The 18,224-nt window shown below is 34.5% G+C and overlaps 1 protein-coding gene across 1 annotated transcript in view; it reads right to left on the reverse strand.

The window, feature by feature from the left end:
- Positions 1-1,849: 1,849 nt before the first annotated feature.
- LOC121414077 (HIV Tat-specific factor 1 homolog) overlaps positions 1,850-18,224 on the reverse strand; it is a 31,087-nt gene continuing 14,712 nt past the window's right edge. The window contains exons 8-10 of the mRNA XM_041607132.1: positions 9,443-9,522; positions 8,055-8,407; positions 1,850-2,888 (exon numbers count right to left, since the gene is read on the reverse strand). Of these exons, the coding sequence (XP_041463066.1) occupies positions 8,077-8,407; positions 9,443-9,522 (411 nt within the window). The 3' untranslated portion in view covers positions 1,850-2,888; positions 8,055-8,076. The remainder of the gene's footprint in view (positions 2,889-8,054; positions 8,408-9,442; positions 9,523-18,224) is intronic.

The raw sequence follows: 18,224 nt of genomic DNA on the forward strand, positions 1-18,224 counted from the left end.
TCATTATCATCATCATCTTCATCATTATCATTATCATCATTATCATCTTCATCATCATCATCATCATCATCATCACCACCACCACCACCACCATCATCATCAACAATACTATCACAAAGATTAACATCTCTACCACATCATCTTCATCATAATCACAAATATTTTTTTAAAGTAAAAATATGTTCTCAGAAAGGAATCACTTTCATTCTAAGTATTTATTAGAAAACTTAACAATACTGTACACAGCAATCTCTCAAATACACAGTAGTTGATCAATGCTATTATTTCTAAATTCCATATAATGAAAAGAATTGGTGTCCGTGGATGAATAGCCTTTTTTTTAAGTATGAGAAGACATGTAAATGTAGGTAATCTAACAAAAAAATGTGATTTTATTTGACTTTTTTTTACTGTACATCCATTATCTTTGCTTTGGAGATGAATAAATACAAATACTCACATAATTACAGTTTTCAACAGATTGAGAAATAAACATGCTGAAGAATAAAAATTTCATTCAGATAGTTGAGCCAAAATAAGGAAGCTCCTAGGGAAATCTTGGATTCTAACCATGGTAGGAGCATGTAAGAGGTTTAGGTAAAACAATTATTCAAAAATACATCCCATGAAGTATATTTGAATACACAATCATGAAATTTTTTCACTTCCTTGCAACTACTTACGTATATTTGCAAACATGCAAAAATAAAGAGTGGCTTGAAATAAGCAGGTATCATTACATATTAACACTTCATTGAAGGGGAATCCAACCTGGGTTGCCAAATGTATGTTGTTGTTTTTTTTCCAAAGAGAGATGTATAAAAGTTCATGCAATGACTAAACATTTAAAAAGGATGAGTAACAAGAAAGTGTTTTTATTGAAATGGATCAACATGACTATAATATCATATTGGTAATTTGGCAAGTAGACTGTGACAAATGGTATTATTTGCAGTTTTCTCCTGAGCAATTTTACCTTTGGGGTAGTAATAAAAGTAAAAAAATTCACATTGTTATGTACCCTTTATTACTATAATTAATTTCTAAATGACAAAAAGACTTTCATTTGAAGCAAAATAAAGAGTTGTCCATATTCTACCTTTCATCACAATATCATCACTAATGCAGCTTATTTGGTATCCACACAGACGTAGAGAGTGTAACTTCTTAGAACTTTTCAGAAATATTAAAAACTTTCAGTACTATTCGTACACCTTACCTCCTTTCCTGATTTTTCTTTTTTCTTTATAAAGGTAATTCTCATTGGGGTTGGATTCCCCATTAAATCACATCAATCACTATCCTTTTTTAAATACATGTACACTGAACCTACAAAATCTAACAGCCTAGGGTTGAATGAATATTTGTATCATTATCTGTTTTCTCTTGTATTAAATTATCTGCTCTATTTTCTCTCTTTGTAATAATAGAGACCTGCTAATCAAGGAAAAAAATTAATGCAAAACTTAGATTGCAAACTTATTGGGTGCAAAACCCTTGGTGTTTTTAGATGTCCCTAATAGTGGTCTAAATCTACATGTAGAATGGACCCATTAGAATTGCGTATAGTAGCAAACTGACATGCATAAATGTGTAATTTTGGTTTGTAAAGACAGACGTCTATCAATATGAGATTTTCAGTCTAGAGATCCATTTGTCCAGTTTCCAATTATCTCATCCCACATGGACTAATCCATTATGGTTTGTCTACAACCACTTCATCCACTAACCAGTTGGTCTTACTACCACTTAATAGCCCACTTGCCATTTAGACCAATTTCTATGGCAGTGACTTACACCAAGAATCTCATTTTACAAGGGAAATATCATCATTCACGCTTTACAATGCAGATCTACATGTAAGATGATATCTAAAGGTTTTCATGGTGAAGAGAATTGTGGAAGTTTGCGGTAAACACCGATCCTGAAAAGGACAAAGAAAGACTAACAATCGATCCTTTTCAGGAGTATATACATGGGGTTTAGGGCAAACTTCTATAATTCAGATCCAACGCCCCATCCTGTTATCTGGCCACAAATGACGAAGAAATGGGTAAAAGAAATTTTCATACCAAAGCTTGCATTTAGAAGGGCATCGTCTACTGCAAATGAATGTCAACATCGTGTTGTCAAGAGACTGGTTTATGCTTGACTTTCTGACAGATGAGGCTTGCCAGACATAGCAACAAGACATGTACAGAGAATGAACTCCAATTTATAGTTCTTTCACTCATACCACGATAAAAGAATACAAGAATACTTCTTTCTACAAGGTCATTAAGGGGTTTTATTGCAGGAAAAGTTGCTGAAAAGGTTACAATCAAAATGCTATTAAAAACTGGGTTTTCGACCAGTCAGGAGCAAGCATCGAGACTCCAGTTTGACTTTTTGCCCTGCATTCAAATTTAACTCTGAATGGAACAAGTCTCAGGAAAGAAACGTCTATAAACTTAAAAGCTCAGGACACAGGCCAATTATATACATGTCCTTCCTATCTTGGATCAAGGTAACATAACAACAAAAACTTGTTATACAGTGGTATTAAAAAGATTAGTGAACCCACCTGAAAATGAACATATTTTAATTTCAAGTTTTGCCATGGTCAAGATATTTGAGTGTGAAGTTAGGTGATAACATATTACATTCAACAAAGTTTGTTTCTCTGGGCTTGCCAAATACTGTTGTGATGTTGTCTACATTCAACACTCAGCATGAAGGAGTGTATTTTGTGGTGGGGTTCACTCACTTTTGAGCACAACTGTACTTTCTATATCATACATTTGCAGTTCAATCTGAAGACCAATCTCCCTGTATGCATGATCCTCACGGTACACAGTACTGCCAGCAGTCTGCTCATATCATTCTTCTTCTGGGATCTGCTACAAAATCTGCATGAAAATAGGAAAAAAGACAAATATTAAATTAGATTTTATCAATAATAAAAATCATTTCTACATCAATTTGTCATCTATTCTTATGAATTTTTGCTCTCCTTTTCAATCTGCTCTCTCATCTCTCTAAAACTTCAATTTCTTCTAGACTGCTCATCTCATCTCATCTCGTCTCCTCTCCTCTCGTCTCATCTAATCTCATCTCACTCTCTCTTTGCCCCTCCCACCGTTCTGATTGGTCTGGAATAGCTATTGTGTCATTCTTTTATTCTGCCTTTCTATTTCCTCCTTTCTTTCTGTCTATTTCTTCCTTCAATTCTGTATTTCTTCTTTCTTCCTTTTCATCTTTCTAGAAGTATGTATGCCTTTATCTTCTCTCCTTTTTTCATTACTTTCATCTTTTCTCTCCTTCCACTGACATCTATATTTCCCCTTTTCTCCTTCTCTCTCGGTTGTTCTCCTTCCCACTTCCCCATTTTCTACTGCACCAGGCCCCCTCATTACCACACATATCAACTCACATCCACTCCATAAAGAAATCAAATCTTTGCCTGGTATTAAGACATCAATCATCATCCCAAATTGACTTTCTGAATATCAAAACTCAAACCTCTCGATATTACTTTATATTCAACAGAAAATCAGAAATCAATACTTGTTCTCAATGGGGCATTTGTTTGACTTTTCTCCCCCTGTTTTGACCTACTCTTTATATAATAAATGTAAAGAGAATATAAGAGACCAGCATGACAGCTGATCAAGTAAAGACCTGGTAAATGAGGTAAGGACCATGATTTTGAAATAAAGTCAATGCTCTAGCGCCATCCCAATGGATGATTTTCAAGTTCAGTTTTGACCTATGGGTGTTGGTATTGGGTCGGTTGTTGCATCAGTACAGCATCAATACAATTTGGTGTTGAGCTTTCAATGATGTAATTTGGACCATTTTTGTAAACTCAAGTTAGGTTTTAGAGCTAAATGTACATGTTTAATGACGTAGGCACAGAAGAGCTGCAGCATGAAGTGAAATTTATCATCATACATGTACATGTATATAAAGCCAATGTTACTCTAATGACAATAGACATAAATTATAACATATATTACCTGATCTGTTTTTAATATCATATTTCTACTCTATAGAGAGCTTAACAGAAGTGTTTTCTCCTTAAGGAAAATAGTTTTTTCGTCCAGCACGGCACACTGGGCAAAATACAGATTGATCCTTGGGGGAAAAACAACTCTTTCTTGGAAATCAAAATCAATATCTAACCTTAAAGCAGGCAATATATTATGTATAAAATCATCCACTCCTTTCCTAAATTACTTTGCATTCTTAGCAAGAAGGGAAAGAGATTTTAATTTCACCTGTTTTTAAAATCCACCTCGGTCCTTTTTAATTACTTTTCATGGGAAAATAAATTCAATTTACCCGAAACAGAATTCATGTTTTTGCAATGTCCATTTTCTACTCACAGAACAGAATTTCCATTTTATGTGTAGGTCAAGTTTGAAATGGAATTATATGGGTTTTCAGACGTGTATGGAAAAGACGGAATATTTCAAACAGAAAATCACAATCCCAATACAAGTATTGTAAGCAAAAAGAAAAAATCTTCATCAATGTGACATTAATCAAGATGACCACTTTCACTACATTTCCTGATTATGGTGCTTGAATTTTGTAACAAATGAAAAATACAGCACCTGAAATGGTCAAGTGAAATGACCAAAAGACTTGTGAACAGACGCTAATTGCGCTGGAGTATCCATGCACATCATTTCAGGACCACTTATAATTCAGTAATAATTACGCACATCTTGACATCTTTGTTAAGAGGAAATTACAAGTCTCTTGAGCAAGTTGATGATAATACATCACTTTTAATACATCATTTTGAAAAAGAACAAAGAAGAGAGCATCTTTAAGAATGATGAGAACATGAATCAATATAAAATAATTCAGCAGTTGGTCACATGACAAAATATAAATTTGCTAATTAATCACCAAAGAAAAAAGTTCAATGAACTTTCCATGAAAAGGCATTGCCCGATGTACTACATGTATCTTGAGTACAGAAGAGTTCTTGCCCATGCATTTAAGGAAAAGTATTAAATTTATTGTTTCTATTGACTCCCATTTTTCTTTTAAACCCAATGGTGAATTGAGGGTACATGACAAAAAAGGTTCCATCTAAACTGCTCACAAAAGAGTAAATACGTCACAATTTTGATGGTAATTCTCAAACTTAAAGCATTGCCACAGAATGGAAGACCATTTTTTGTTTTACTTTCAATTATTTTGGTCTAAACAGGGGAACCTCATCTACACCAATAATACCAGTAGAGGGTTCAATACTATTCATTAACAAGTGGAATGCCTCTGGCCGTCTCACCTGCATCACGCAGTTCAATATAGCAGCAGTGCTGACTTTGAATACTACTCTAACTCGCACAAGATGTTCAGTGATACATGGTTACTCTTATGTCCACATTTATGAACTAGACCAATAAACTTACAGAGATATGATGGTTATTCAACAGATACACCCAATTCGGCCAAAGTTCATTGACCTTTGACCTTGGTCATGTGACCTGAAATGCGCACAGGATGTTCAGTGATACTTGATTACTCTAATGTCCAAGTTTAACGAACTAGACCAATAAACTTTCAAAGTTATGATGGTAATTCAACAGATACCCCCGATTCGGCCAAAGTTCATGACCCTAAATGACCTTTGACCTTGATCATGTGACCTGAAACTCGAACAGGATGTTCAGTGATACTTGATTACTCTTATGTACAAGTTTCATGAATCAGATCCATAAACTTTCAAAGTTATGATGGTAATTCAACAGATACACCCAATTCGACCAAAGTTCATTGACCTTTGACCTTGGTCATGTGACCTGAAACGCGCACAGGATGTTCAGTGATACTTGATTACTCTAATGTCCAAGTTTAACGAACTAGACCAATAAACTTTCAAAGTTATGATGGTAATTCAACAGATACCCCCGATTCGGCCAAAGTTCATTGACCCTAAATGACCTTTGACCTTGGTCATGTGACGTGAAACTCATGCAGGATGTTCAGTGATACTTGATTAACTTTATGTCCAAGTTTCATGAACTAGGTCCATATATTTTCTAAGTTATGATGACATTTCAAAAACTTAACCTCAGGTTAAGATTTCGATGTTGAATCCTCCAACATGGTCTAAGTTCATTGACCCTAAATGACCTTTGACCTTGGTCATGTGACATGAAACTCTAATAGGATGTTCAGTAATACTTGATTAACCTTATGGCCAAGTTTTATTAACTAGGTCCATATACTTTCTAAGTTATGACGTCATTTCAAAAACTTAACGTCAGGTTAAGATTTGATGTTGACGCCGCCGCCGTCGGAAAAGCGGCGCCTATAGTCTCACTTTGCTTCGCAGGTGAGACAAAAACGTATTATATTATAATTATGCTGGCAAAGTTCAATAAGTAATGAGCATGCATGTTAAGTATGATTTTTTGGTCATATTTAAGTCTAATAACTGTTGCCTTTTCTAACTAAGTTCAATTAAACTTTTTTCAAAATTGCTTGCTCAATTTATCTTAGACTCTCCAAGAGTTCTATTATAGCTTACTTTGAAAAAAAAAGATAAAGACTCCTTCTCATGTTAATGGTTATAAACCATTAAATTTCTTCTTCTATTCCATTCAGTCTAATGGATGTCTTTCTTCCTTCATCCATATGCTCTTCCTCTCATTCAGCTCCCTCTACTGTCACACCATTATCATTAATCCTCTTTTTAGTTCTACATTCCACCTTTCTTTTCTCTTTCTCTCTCTCTTTTACCCTAGTCAACACCAACCACCTGAAGGAAATATTTCTATTTCATTAAATTTCATCTTGGTACCTTTGGCATCCTGTATACAACTTATAAACTAAATACATTTTTAAATGATTGCCTACTTTGAGATTCCTTCCATTCACCCATTATAAATTTCCCTCTTCCCTGTGCTCTTTCACTTTTCCAATTCCTTCTATTGTATTAACACCATTATCATTTCCTTTCTTTTCAGTCACTGTCTCTTCCCGAGTCTTTAATACATTCCTCAGATTTTTTGTCTCTTCCTTCAACTGCACATTATCTTCCTTTATACTATCATCCCTTATCCTTCCATTTTAATCCACTCCATCATCATCCATTTCCTATCATTTTCATCATCTTCATCATGATCACTCTGAAGTGAACCTCACCATCTCATAAATAAAAAATAATTTCAACAATGCTTGATTACCTTTAATGACTCTCTCCCTCTACCCCCCCCCCAACATCATAAACCTTTACTTACCTTGTCACTTTCTCTGTTCATCTCATGAATGTCCCTCTTCCCTGTGCTATTTCAATTTTCCACTTCCTTCCATCGTAACACCATTATCATTTCCTTACTTTTCAGTCACTGTCTCTTTCCAAGTCTTATGTTCATTCCTCAGATTGTTACTATTTTTAGTCTCTTCCTTCACCTGCGCCCTATCCTCCTCTCTTTCTTTATCCTATCATCCTTTATCCTTTCATTTTTATCCTCGTCATCATGATCACCCTGAAGTGAATCTCACCATTGCACAAAATTAATTTCACAATGCTTGAATAGCTTTGAATAAAAACATAATGATCCCCTCACTCCTCCTCATGCTTTTTAAAGATTTTATATTATGGGCTATTCCACGGTTACTCACGTTACATTTGGAGACACCTTGACTCATACTTGGAGCTGTAACTCCATTATTATTGATAGGAACAAAACATCTCCTTAACACAACAAAGTACACACTCTGACTATCCTTTGTATAAAAACAAAACTTGGGAAATTCTATTATGCTCCTGGCAAATCTTTGGAATGTGTCGGTTACTCACGTTACATGATTTGTCCCAACCTGTGGAATTGCCCTTATGGTTATTGGGGGAAAACCAAGACAAGCATATTTGCTTTTGTTATCTGCCTCCATGTCATTTTTCATGTATTTTTTTCTCTTCTTTGCATTTTTTTTTATTGATGCATTGCATATGTTTTTGCACTTAGATTGTTTTTTAACAGTACTGGATTTTTTTTTTTTACTGAATTGAACTCCCCTTCCCCACAACAATATGAATTATTGCCTACCTTGTCACTTCTTCCATTAGTCTCATGACTTTCCCTCTTCCTTGTGCTCCTCCTCTTCTCCAGTTCCTTCTATTGTAACACCATTATCATTTCCTTTCTTCTCTGTTCCTCTATCTTCCTTGGCCATTCCTTCCTCCGATTCTTCTTTCTTTGTCTCTCCCTTCATCTCTAGCCTGTCCTCATCCTTCTGTGTTCCATCCTTCTTTTGTTTTTCATCCTGTTCATCATCATCATCATGTAAGAAATCTTCCCATTTCTTCAGTCTTTCCTCTCTCTCCTTGTCTGTCTCTTCTATCTTGTAGTCTGTCTTTCCGTCCCAGTGGAAGGCCTCTAGCTTACGTTTGGCAAACCATCTGAATAAAAGATAAAGAAAAAAATATGAATTTGTATTCAAACATACAGCTTTTACATGTATATGTACAACTAAAAATACATCTCTTTGGTACACAATTTTTTTTCTCTCACTTGGAATGTGTAATTACAAGTGTAACAACTTCATTTCAGGCTAAAGAAAATACCTACAGCATGTTCCAAGTCTTTTAGCAGAATTTCAGTTACACTGTGTCTTTTCCACATTATTTTGTCTCTAATAAAATGACAGGATTAGGCAGCTCTAGGACATTTCACTCAGTCCTTGATATTCCCGAGTTGATTCTATGCCTCCCTCTTGGTCTTAACACCCTCTACTATTCCTTCAAACAAATGATGCATTTAACATGATTAAAGTATCTGCCTTTCTTTTTTTCCAAAGCTTTCCTTACCAGTGTAGTTGTTTGGATCCTAACATGCGCATTTTTTCTTTTCATTGTATTGGACTTCATTCCACATGTAGCTCATTTTAATAAATTTGAGAAATCTCAGATTTCAATCATTTTTTTCATATATTAGCTTGACAAGTTTCTTAGATGTGGGATATTCCTAAAAGGTTCTGTACAAATGGGAAGAAATAAACAGGGGAAGAGGTATCCCTGAAATGTAGCTCAGTGAGAAGTGTGGGGGTTTCGGATTCTGGTGACCTGGGTTTGATTCCCACTTGAATTGGTGCACAGTGCCCTATTGTAAGACCTTTATCCTCATTACTAGGACCTTTGGTTCTTTAGTTTGCCTTTTCACTAGACTTTCTTAACAGTCAAGTAAAAAAAACCCCTGATTTATGAAATTCTTTTTCAGAGTCAAATAGGCCATGAACCCATTCCTCATAGGTTCTCTCTCAGCACTGTAAAATCAGAAATCTTGTACACATAACTGGTGTATCATGAGTTAACAGCCTTCTTGTGCTGAACATCAGCAAAATCAAATGAACATTTGTGCTTTAAACTACTAATCATAATTTCTATTTAATATTTCAATCACAAATACATAAAAAACTAACAACATTTAGATCTCACCTTCCATTAAGAGCTTGAATACACTTGTCAGCATTTTCAACATCTTTAAACTTGACAGAGACAACACCATCTGGATGTCTCTATTATGGGTAAAAAATAAACAAAACAATAGAAAAATTAATCAGTGATCAATATCTAAACTTCTAAAAGTTTTACATACTTTGTAAAATCACATGATTGTCAGTCAAATACAAACTATGTATACAAGAATCAAGTATGAATTTGAGTTTTAACAAAAATTGTAGGATCCATTAAATTACTGCAAACATATCAATAATCCATTCATAAACTTTGACCTTTGGGCTCTATACTCTGATCAGATCATTATCAATCAAATGTGCATACTAGGCCAATATTCTGCAGTTGAGTTTGATCAAAAAAATCATGTTGACCTCTTTGACCAGATCACTGTCACCCCTAATCACTATATGACACAGGTATCTTTCAATATTTATTCCAGTTATTTTTAGAATGGGTTATTGATAGATTCAGTGATCTCTATGACATTGAAAATTAATACCCCCCCCAAAAAAAATAGAAATAAAAATAAATGATTAAAGAATAAAATATTGCAAGAGATGTAAAAGAGGACAGGAAGGGAAAAGAAAACTCCAAAATATAATTAATGTGTCTTTAATAATCATCAAGTATTACATACAGTTAGACTCGAAAGAGGAAGAGGAATTGAAAGAATGCCTTTTGGATTGATGTCAAGGGGTGTTAAGTCCACGGAGCTAATGTACATGCTATTAAAGTTACATTTAGAATGTCAGTATTGATGTTGTGTTTACCTTGATATGCGCATGATCATGCATCATAAATACTTTTGATAGATAAGACTCAACAACAATACAATTTTGACCAACTTCAATAATGAACCTGTCTTTTTATCACATTGTTATTATAGGGACAAATAAACATGACATAACATATAACATGTAATTGTTCGTAACCAGGAAGGGGAATTCCCCTAATAATGTACTGTAGCAGGCTAAAACCAAGGATGATGGGTGGGGTCAAGTTTAATGGACCTACTAAACACCATGTAGGTTTATTCATGTGCCTGGTGTGACTTCATAGTTTATATAAAGCAAATCTTTGATTTGATAGGAAGACATTTTCCCCACTGTAGCTTCCAACTTGCTCCCTGATATCAATTTGGATAAAAGACAGATCACAGTTTAAATCCAGTCATTTGGAATCAAAATTTATTTAGAAGAGGAAACACTACATGTAGTTCTGAATTTTATCTTCAAAGTGGTTTCATATTCAAATTTTCATCAGAACTAAACTGCAATTACCAAGCTGATTACATCTCTAAACTGTGCAACTATATTTGTGACAGAAAACTTGACAAAAACAACAGTTATTTTCAGGAGGAATCAAAGCAAAATTTTCATCCATTTCATTGATAATTTTAACCATTTGCTGAAAAGTACAAGTGAACGTGGACAGTTCGGATATAGAACCGAGAGCAGTTTAAAATGGTATTACGCTCTATTCTGACTGCTAACACTGACTTTCTACTACCTTTACATACAGTCTTGCAAGATTCCAGGTGACATTTTAATCATTGCTCAAGGCATTATTCACAACTAAGTTCAATTATTACACAACATTCATACCCAAAATTTCATCTGGTGGAAATAAACAATGACAAAGTATGAATAAAATCTTGATTTTCATTGCAGGATTTCTTGCAAGCGACCATCATGCTAATGCAGTGTCCTATGTAGAAGGACAACAGGCCATTTTGAAATTTCCATATCCATGTGATAGTACAGAAATCACATTGCAGCAATCAAACAGACTCCCTTTTTATAACTCTGCAGAAGGGTCAACACTGTCTTTGCACGAAGATCAACGTCAAAGATTCAATATTCATTTTGAATATGATATCAATGATTGCTATCTGAAACTTACAATAATCAATGTGAAGAGGGTTGATCAAGGGACATACATTTTATTTGTCTATGGGAATCAAAGGCAAATAATTGGTGATCCATACAGGATTTGGCTCAACATAGATTACCCTCCTGGTAAAGCATCATGTGTTGTGGGTGAAGACAAAGGTAGTAAGTGGGTTTCTGTATACTGTACAGCCAAGACTGGAAGTCTACCAGGAAAGATTGAGTGCTACCAAAATAATGAGTGGATGCCTTCCTTGACGGAACCGATTGAAACTCAAATCACCCTAAAACAGACCATTCTCATCAGAAAATCACAGTCAGCATTTTGCTGTTCTTCCTTCTTGAATGGAAATAAATCAAGAGATGAGTGTGATGATACTGGCCTATTCCTAGAGGGTACCAGAAGCAATGATTTATCTGCTACCATCTCCATGCAAACAACTACTGGAAGTCAAAACACTGAAGAGATAATAAAGATTTGTGATTGCAGACAATATAATTTATCAACAAACACTTTCTCCACCGATGGATTGAAAAAGAGCAAAGATAACCTGAAAACTATACTCATATATTGTAGTTTCTTAGCTGCTGTGGTCCTAATTTTCATAATGAAAGTATGTTCCAGTGCAAAATGAAATTGAAGTACAGGAACACTGATATTAAAAGTACCAAATCCAGTGATCTTGCTACAGGAAAAAATCTTGATAGCAATCATGATGTTCAAATCTTGTAGATAATGTTCAAAGAACACCAAAATGTTTATCAAGGAAAAAAATGAAATAAATTTGGCCATAAGGAAATTTAAAAGCTGATATCCAAAATGTATTAATACAGCCCCCCCCCCCGGGTGTAAGCATTTGCTAGCAGATAACTTAAAACACTTTGTCCATGAGCAGGGCAGTTTAAAATATGCAGCAAATTAAATATTTCTGATATCATTTCACGCTATGTTAAAAATGGAAATCTTACAATCAATTTTAACTCTTCATCAGTACTTGGTTCGCTCTAGAATTGTTGAGATTATTCATTTCAATGTACATACTGTACATGTACATGTATATACTTGCATTGTATGATAATTTATTAACTCTCCCTGGAGGAAAGAATTTCATACATGTACATGTATGTTTTAGCCTGTATAAAGATTTTTTAAAGGGTTAAAAATGAGAAGTATATTTGAGTGTCACCTTGAAATTCCAATCTTACAAAAGTGTGGCAGCCTTCAAACTTGTCTTTTTCAGTCATTGATTCTTTATGAACATATAACTTTGAATTTTTAAATATCTAATGGTCTCTCTCCATATTGTTTTGTTTGAAGTGATTTTGTATTTAAAAAAAAAAGAAGAAAAGAATGTAGATATTTTATTTTGAACGGGAATGAGGTTGACGTAAACTTCTCAACTAATACACATTTTCATTTAATATCTGTCTCATCAAAACTGTATTCAGGCATACTGTTTCATATTGATTGAAATGGTAACATTCACTTTTGGTGGATTTTCCATAAGTTGAAATATGCTTGAAGTGCATGTGCATAATAAGTTCATATCTAATATTGCTTATTTTAATGAAGGTTTGTCTAAACCTGATGCAACAAGGCTCACTTTTGTTAAAAATATCTTTTCAAGCTTTTCAATTATATCAGCGAATCACTTGTATACATGCATATTGTTATATAATGGACGATGATGCTGGCACATCATACATACTTTATTTATACAGAATATTTTCTATATATTCTCTATTTCTTTTGAAGTTTAAAGCAAATTTAAAGTGGGGGTAGCAAAATGAATGTTGACTTGAAAGTGAAAATTGTGTTATATTGTCTGCCTTGTATGTACGGTACAGATACGTGTGTGAGATAATCTAACATTTCAGTCAGGTTTTACTGATAATTACAGTGCATTTCTGAAAGGACATGGTGAATAAGTCAATAACGGTAATCTTTTCGTACATTAGACCAAATCTCAGCATGCAATAGAGCAAGGTGGTTCAGTGCGCTCAAGGGCAATGATTTGATCACTGTTTCAGAACTTACAAGAGATACCCTGATTAAAAAAAATACATCAAATGCAGGGAATAATTTTGCTTTCCAAATTTGAATAGCATTTTTGGTCTTAAAAGGAAAGCTCTTAAAGGGGAATGAAACCTTTGGAACAAGAAGGCCTGTGTCAAAACAGAAAAGTCAAAGAATAAGAGCAAAGAAAGTTTGAGAAAAATCCGACAAATAATGAGAAAGTTATGAGCATTTGAATATTGCAATCACTAAATGCCATGGAGATCCTCTCATTGGCAATGCGACAGGAGTGTGATGTCCACTGATCTCTCCACTAACTGGATGGGAACAATAACGCTGATTGGCCTATTCCGTGTTGAAGCACCGGAAGTTGGTACCTCCGCACGCTGAGTTCCCCCCAAAATGCCAAAATAATATTGAAGCAGAGTGTAGATAGCGTTCAAGGCAATAGTGTCAATTCCTCATTATGCTTACCAGATCAACTCTTATTACTGAATCTGTTGTTATCGCATTTAAAAGTGAAGTGTTTTGTTTGCGCACACACAACTATTTATGATATTATCCAACTAAATATAGGTATATACAAATTTGGATCCTAAGTTTTTAAGATTTAAAAATCCAAACTAGAGATCATTTTGAAAATGGGATGCTAATTAAGATGTATTTTGCACTGGTAGTTTAGGTTTCAGACATTGAATGTAACTTCCATACGTATTACTTTTGATTTTGGCACAGCCCAACCATTCACATCAATATTAACGAAAAAGATTTTATTTGGACATTCCATTTTATGACATCGGTCACTTGTTTTTATTGTTTGGTATTGATTTCAGTGTATTACATTTTTTGCGTAGTTCTGTATCATATATATTTTTTTATTTTTCATTTCAAACATTCTATTTAATCTTTTAAGTAGTGTATGAATCTTGCCAGTATTTATGATGCAATGACAAGAAAGGATTTTACTTCAAGGAATGTAATTTTATTACATAATGTTTTCATTATTTCATTACAATGGTGATATTTATCTATTTTTTGGAGGGGGGGGGATGGTTCTGGCATTTTCCACGTGGAGTGCAGATGTTAATTTATAATTCATGTTTTCAATTGAGATTTTCCATTTTAATTTATAATCATGTTTTCAACTGAGATTTTCCATTTTATAAGATATGTTTGTACTTACAAATATAGTAAGATTTATTTATTTTTAAATTCCTACATGTAGCCCCTAGCCAACTGGGGATGACAAGGCAAATGCGTTCACTCATATAGAGTTAATATTTCTTGCTATGAACTACAATTGAGCAATGAGCAATAGTTTTATCCGTCCATATTTTGTCTTTCATTGGAGTGCTGTCAATGCAATTTGCAAGTGTCAGTATTGACTGTTATTAAAAAAACATCGCCTTGTTGATTTTTAAATGAAAATTGAAATGTCTACTTTTCTCAATTACTGTAAAAGAATTTTTAATTTAAGATTGGGGTCTGCATTCGAACTGATGTTTGAAGCAAAAATGACAAGTGTGTCTGTGTGAGGGTGTGTTTGGGGGCCTGTGGAGGCGCCTGAATGGGTGTGTGTTTTTGTAAAAGGGGAGGATAGAGTTGGAGAGACAGAGTTTATAGCAGGAGAGATGTTCTGCATGAATGGAATGGCAGATTTAACTATGAACCATTGGCGGCGAAAGCCCCCAAAATTGGGGGGGGGGGTGGTCCACCTGAAATTTATGGTTGAACATAGGAAAAAAAATTTGACAAGCAAAAAAAAGTGGGTTATCAACCCAAAATTTAGGGGGGATGCAAAAAAAAACAAAAAAATATTCTGACAAGCAAAAAAAAAAGGTTATCAACCAGAATTTTAGGGGGGACCACAACAATTTTAGGGGGGTCCACCTGAATTTAGGGGGGACGCAGGAAACAAAATTGACAAGCAAAAAAAAAAAGGTTATCAACATAAATTTGAGGGGGGGGGGTCTGTCCCCCACCTAAAATTTAGGAAGACAGGACCCCCCCACTTCCGCCGCCTATGCTATGAACAAACTGAGGAGAGGATAATTGAAGAGGGTAGGTGTGACAGAGGAAGAGAGACACACTCTTAAAGGGCGAGTCCACCTCATGGAAAAGAAGATTTGAATAGAGAGAAAAACCACACAATGATGCTGAAAATTTAATCAAAATCGGAAGTACAATATGAAAGTTATGACAATTTAAAGTTTCACTTAAGCGATGAGATTTTCAGTGTTATGCTTGTTTGATTTTTCTCTATTAATTCAAATCAACTTTCTTTTGGGGTGTACTTGTTCTTCAAATAAAAGGGGGTATCAAGCCCAGTGTTATAAGCCTGCATAACCTAGAAAGTCCTCACCCTATCCCTATGTTATTTGGCAATGCCTCCTAATACCCCTAGACAAGTCAAGGATTTTATCCATTCTTCCTCAGGTGAGAAAAACACAACCCCTTCAAAATTATGTTTCCGAAATGTACTGGGAAAGTACTATGGTTTCCAGAAAATTGAGGATTCTGACACCTTAAATATATGAAGTTTTGTATGAAAAGCAATGAGAGCTTCAGTGTGCAGCCAGCTAGCGTACCACTAGCGTGTCAACTGTCTCCTAAAGACGGACAGTCAACCTGTCCAAAACGTGGAGTCTCTCGACTACTCATCATCTCTACTCGCTGACTCAAGCCAGCATCTCCTCATCAGCTCTACTACTCAAGCTGTTCTCACTCAGCATTCCTTCTGGTTTACAGTCCTTTTCAGGACTATTTTCAAGAAAGAATACTCTACTCTCAAATCTCCACTTTCTCGCCTATCCACTTCTTCTATCTACTGTTTTCTATAACACTCCACAAGGTGTACCGTAAAGTCGTAAACCACATCAGCAATTGTACATGCCACCATGCAAACCTTCAAACAACATCAAACCAAAATAAACAAACAAAAAACCCCAAAAAGCACCCTACATTATAACAATGAACATGACAGCTGACTAATTATTGACAATGAGCCTGCATGAGAAAATGTTTATGGCAGACAGAATGAAGTTTCTATTGATACGTTGTGTTTGAACAAATTCATCATTGTTTATGATTGTACATAAACCTTAACTTTGATATCTCTGAAATCTCTTTTATTGGTATTTAAGAAGTGTGTCTTTAAGTCAATATACGAGGAAGAATTTATAAATTCTCATTAACAGCATGAATATGAATGATATGCAGGTATTTTGCCTTTTACATGTAGATAGCAATCCAAACAAAGAGGTAAGATAATAACAGACGATCATCAAATACAGCAATTAAGATACCAATGTTGATTGCTTTATCGTTGAAAGCTTTAAGTAGATGAACAATGATCACAAGTTTAGGGCCTGATCCAAATATTTAGGGACTGCATGGCATGCCTAAATGATAAACCAAAAATTCAATCCCACTGTGTGATTTCAAGTTTGGTGTTCAGTGTTGGTGTTGGTGTTGAGAGCGTGAAAAGGATGCTGAACCGAGCTGAGTTAAAGGAAACCAAAACCCAAGAAGAGAAGCAATCTTTATTGGAAATGGTAAAATGGGAGGAGCAATCTAAAACTTGTTTAATCGAAATCGGTCATAGAATAAGCGAGTTATGGAAAGTTGGAAACTCTTGTGGGTGATTCCATACGTGTCGTACGGGACATTTAGAGAGCATTTGACAGTTTTTGACAAGAAAAAACTAAAAATATTCCAGTAACTATAGGTGATCATCAAGTACTACCAGAGTGTTAGAAAAACCAAGACTTAACATGACTTGAATTCACATCCTGTATAATACAGATTTAAAATAGTAATGTGTCGTACGGATGCAGAAAAAGTGGCTTTTTTAGAAACCTCAAGTTTGTACTCAAAAGTCTGTGAGTTGGGCAAATAAATTTCATAGAAACTGAACTCAAATTGACACTAAATTACCCAAGAACAAACACATTTATAAAAGAAAGAAAAATAAACATTCATGAATAAATAAAGCAAATTATAATTTTTGAGAACATTGTGGCGTACGGGACATTCAAAATGTGTTGTACGGGACATCTCTAAATTGAAGCCAAACTTTCTTACTTTATGTCACTTTGACTTCTTCAATCACATTATTTGGCTGATGATAATGATAATCCTATCAAACTAAGACATTCATTGGGTTAGAAACGGCTATTAGTTGAATATTTCTGTCAATATATCATAAACAAAATAATGTGTCGTACGGGACACTTGTGTGTCGTACAGGACACTTGTGTGTCGTACAGGACACTTGTGTGTTGTACAGGCACTTGCGTGTTGTACAGGCACTTGCGTGTTGTACTGGGCAGCCTGAATAAAAAAAAATGAACTTTTTATCAATCAGAAGGAGCATTGCCCCTAAATTTTTCCTTTTTTTATGAAAAAATCTTTTAATAAGTAGTCATTCAGGACAATATAATTAAGTAACCTCAATATATACAATTGGGAGCAATATGTTATAATTTTTTTCATGATGGGAAATGTACAAGTGTTCACAGCATTTTTACGAGCTGAAAAACTTGAGGTTTTGTGTGAAGTTATATTTTAGGGAATTAATTGATGATTTTCAAACACTATTTAAACAATGAATGAATGAAACTTTGTGTAAATTATGGGGCTAAAATGTTATAATTTTTTTATATAAAATGTATATCTACATGATATATTTCACAACTGTCACTTGTAATTCCACAATTTTTTTTCTAAAGAAATGCGGTTCTACTTTTTCAAACCCATCTGCATTTAATGAAACCATATGGTTTGTCTTATTTTCCAGATTTTTTTTTACAACTTGAAAAAAGTAAGGAGTTTCAATACTGTATATAAACAAGTG

The sequence above is a fragment of the Lytechinus variegatus genome, chromosome 4 (genome assembly GCF_018143015.1).
Source record: "Lytechinus variegatus isolate NC3 chromosome 4, Lvar_3.0, whole genome shotgun sequence".
NCBI classification, from domain to species: domain Eukaryota; kingdom Metazoa; phylum Echinodermata; class Echinoidea; order Temnopleuroida; family Toxopneustidae; genus Lytechinus; species Lytechinus variegatus.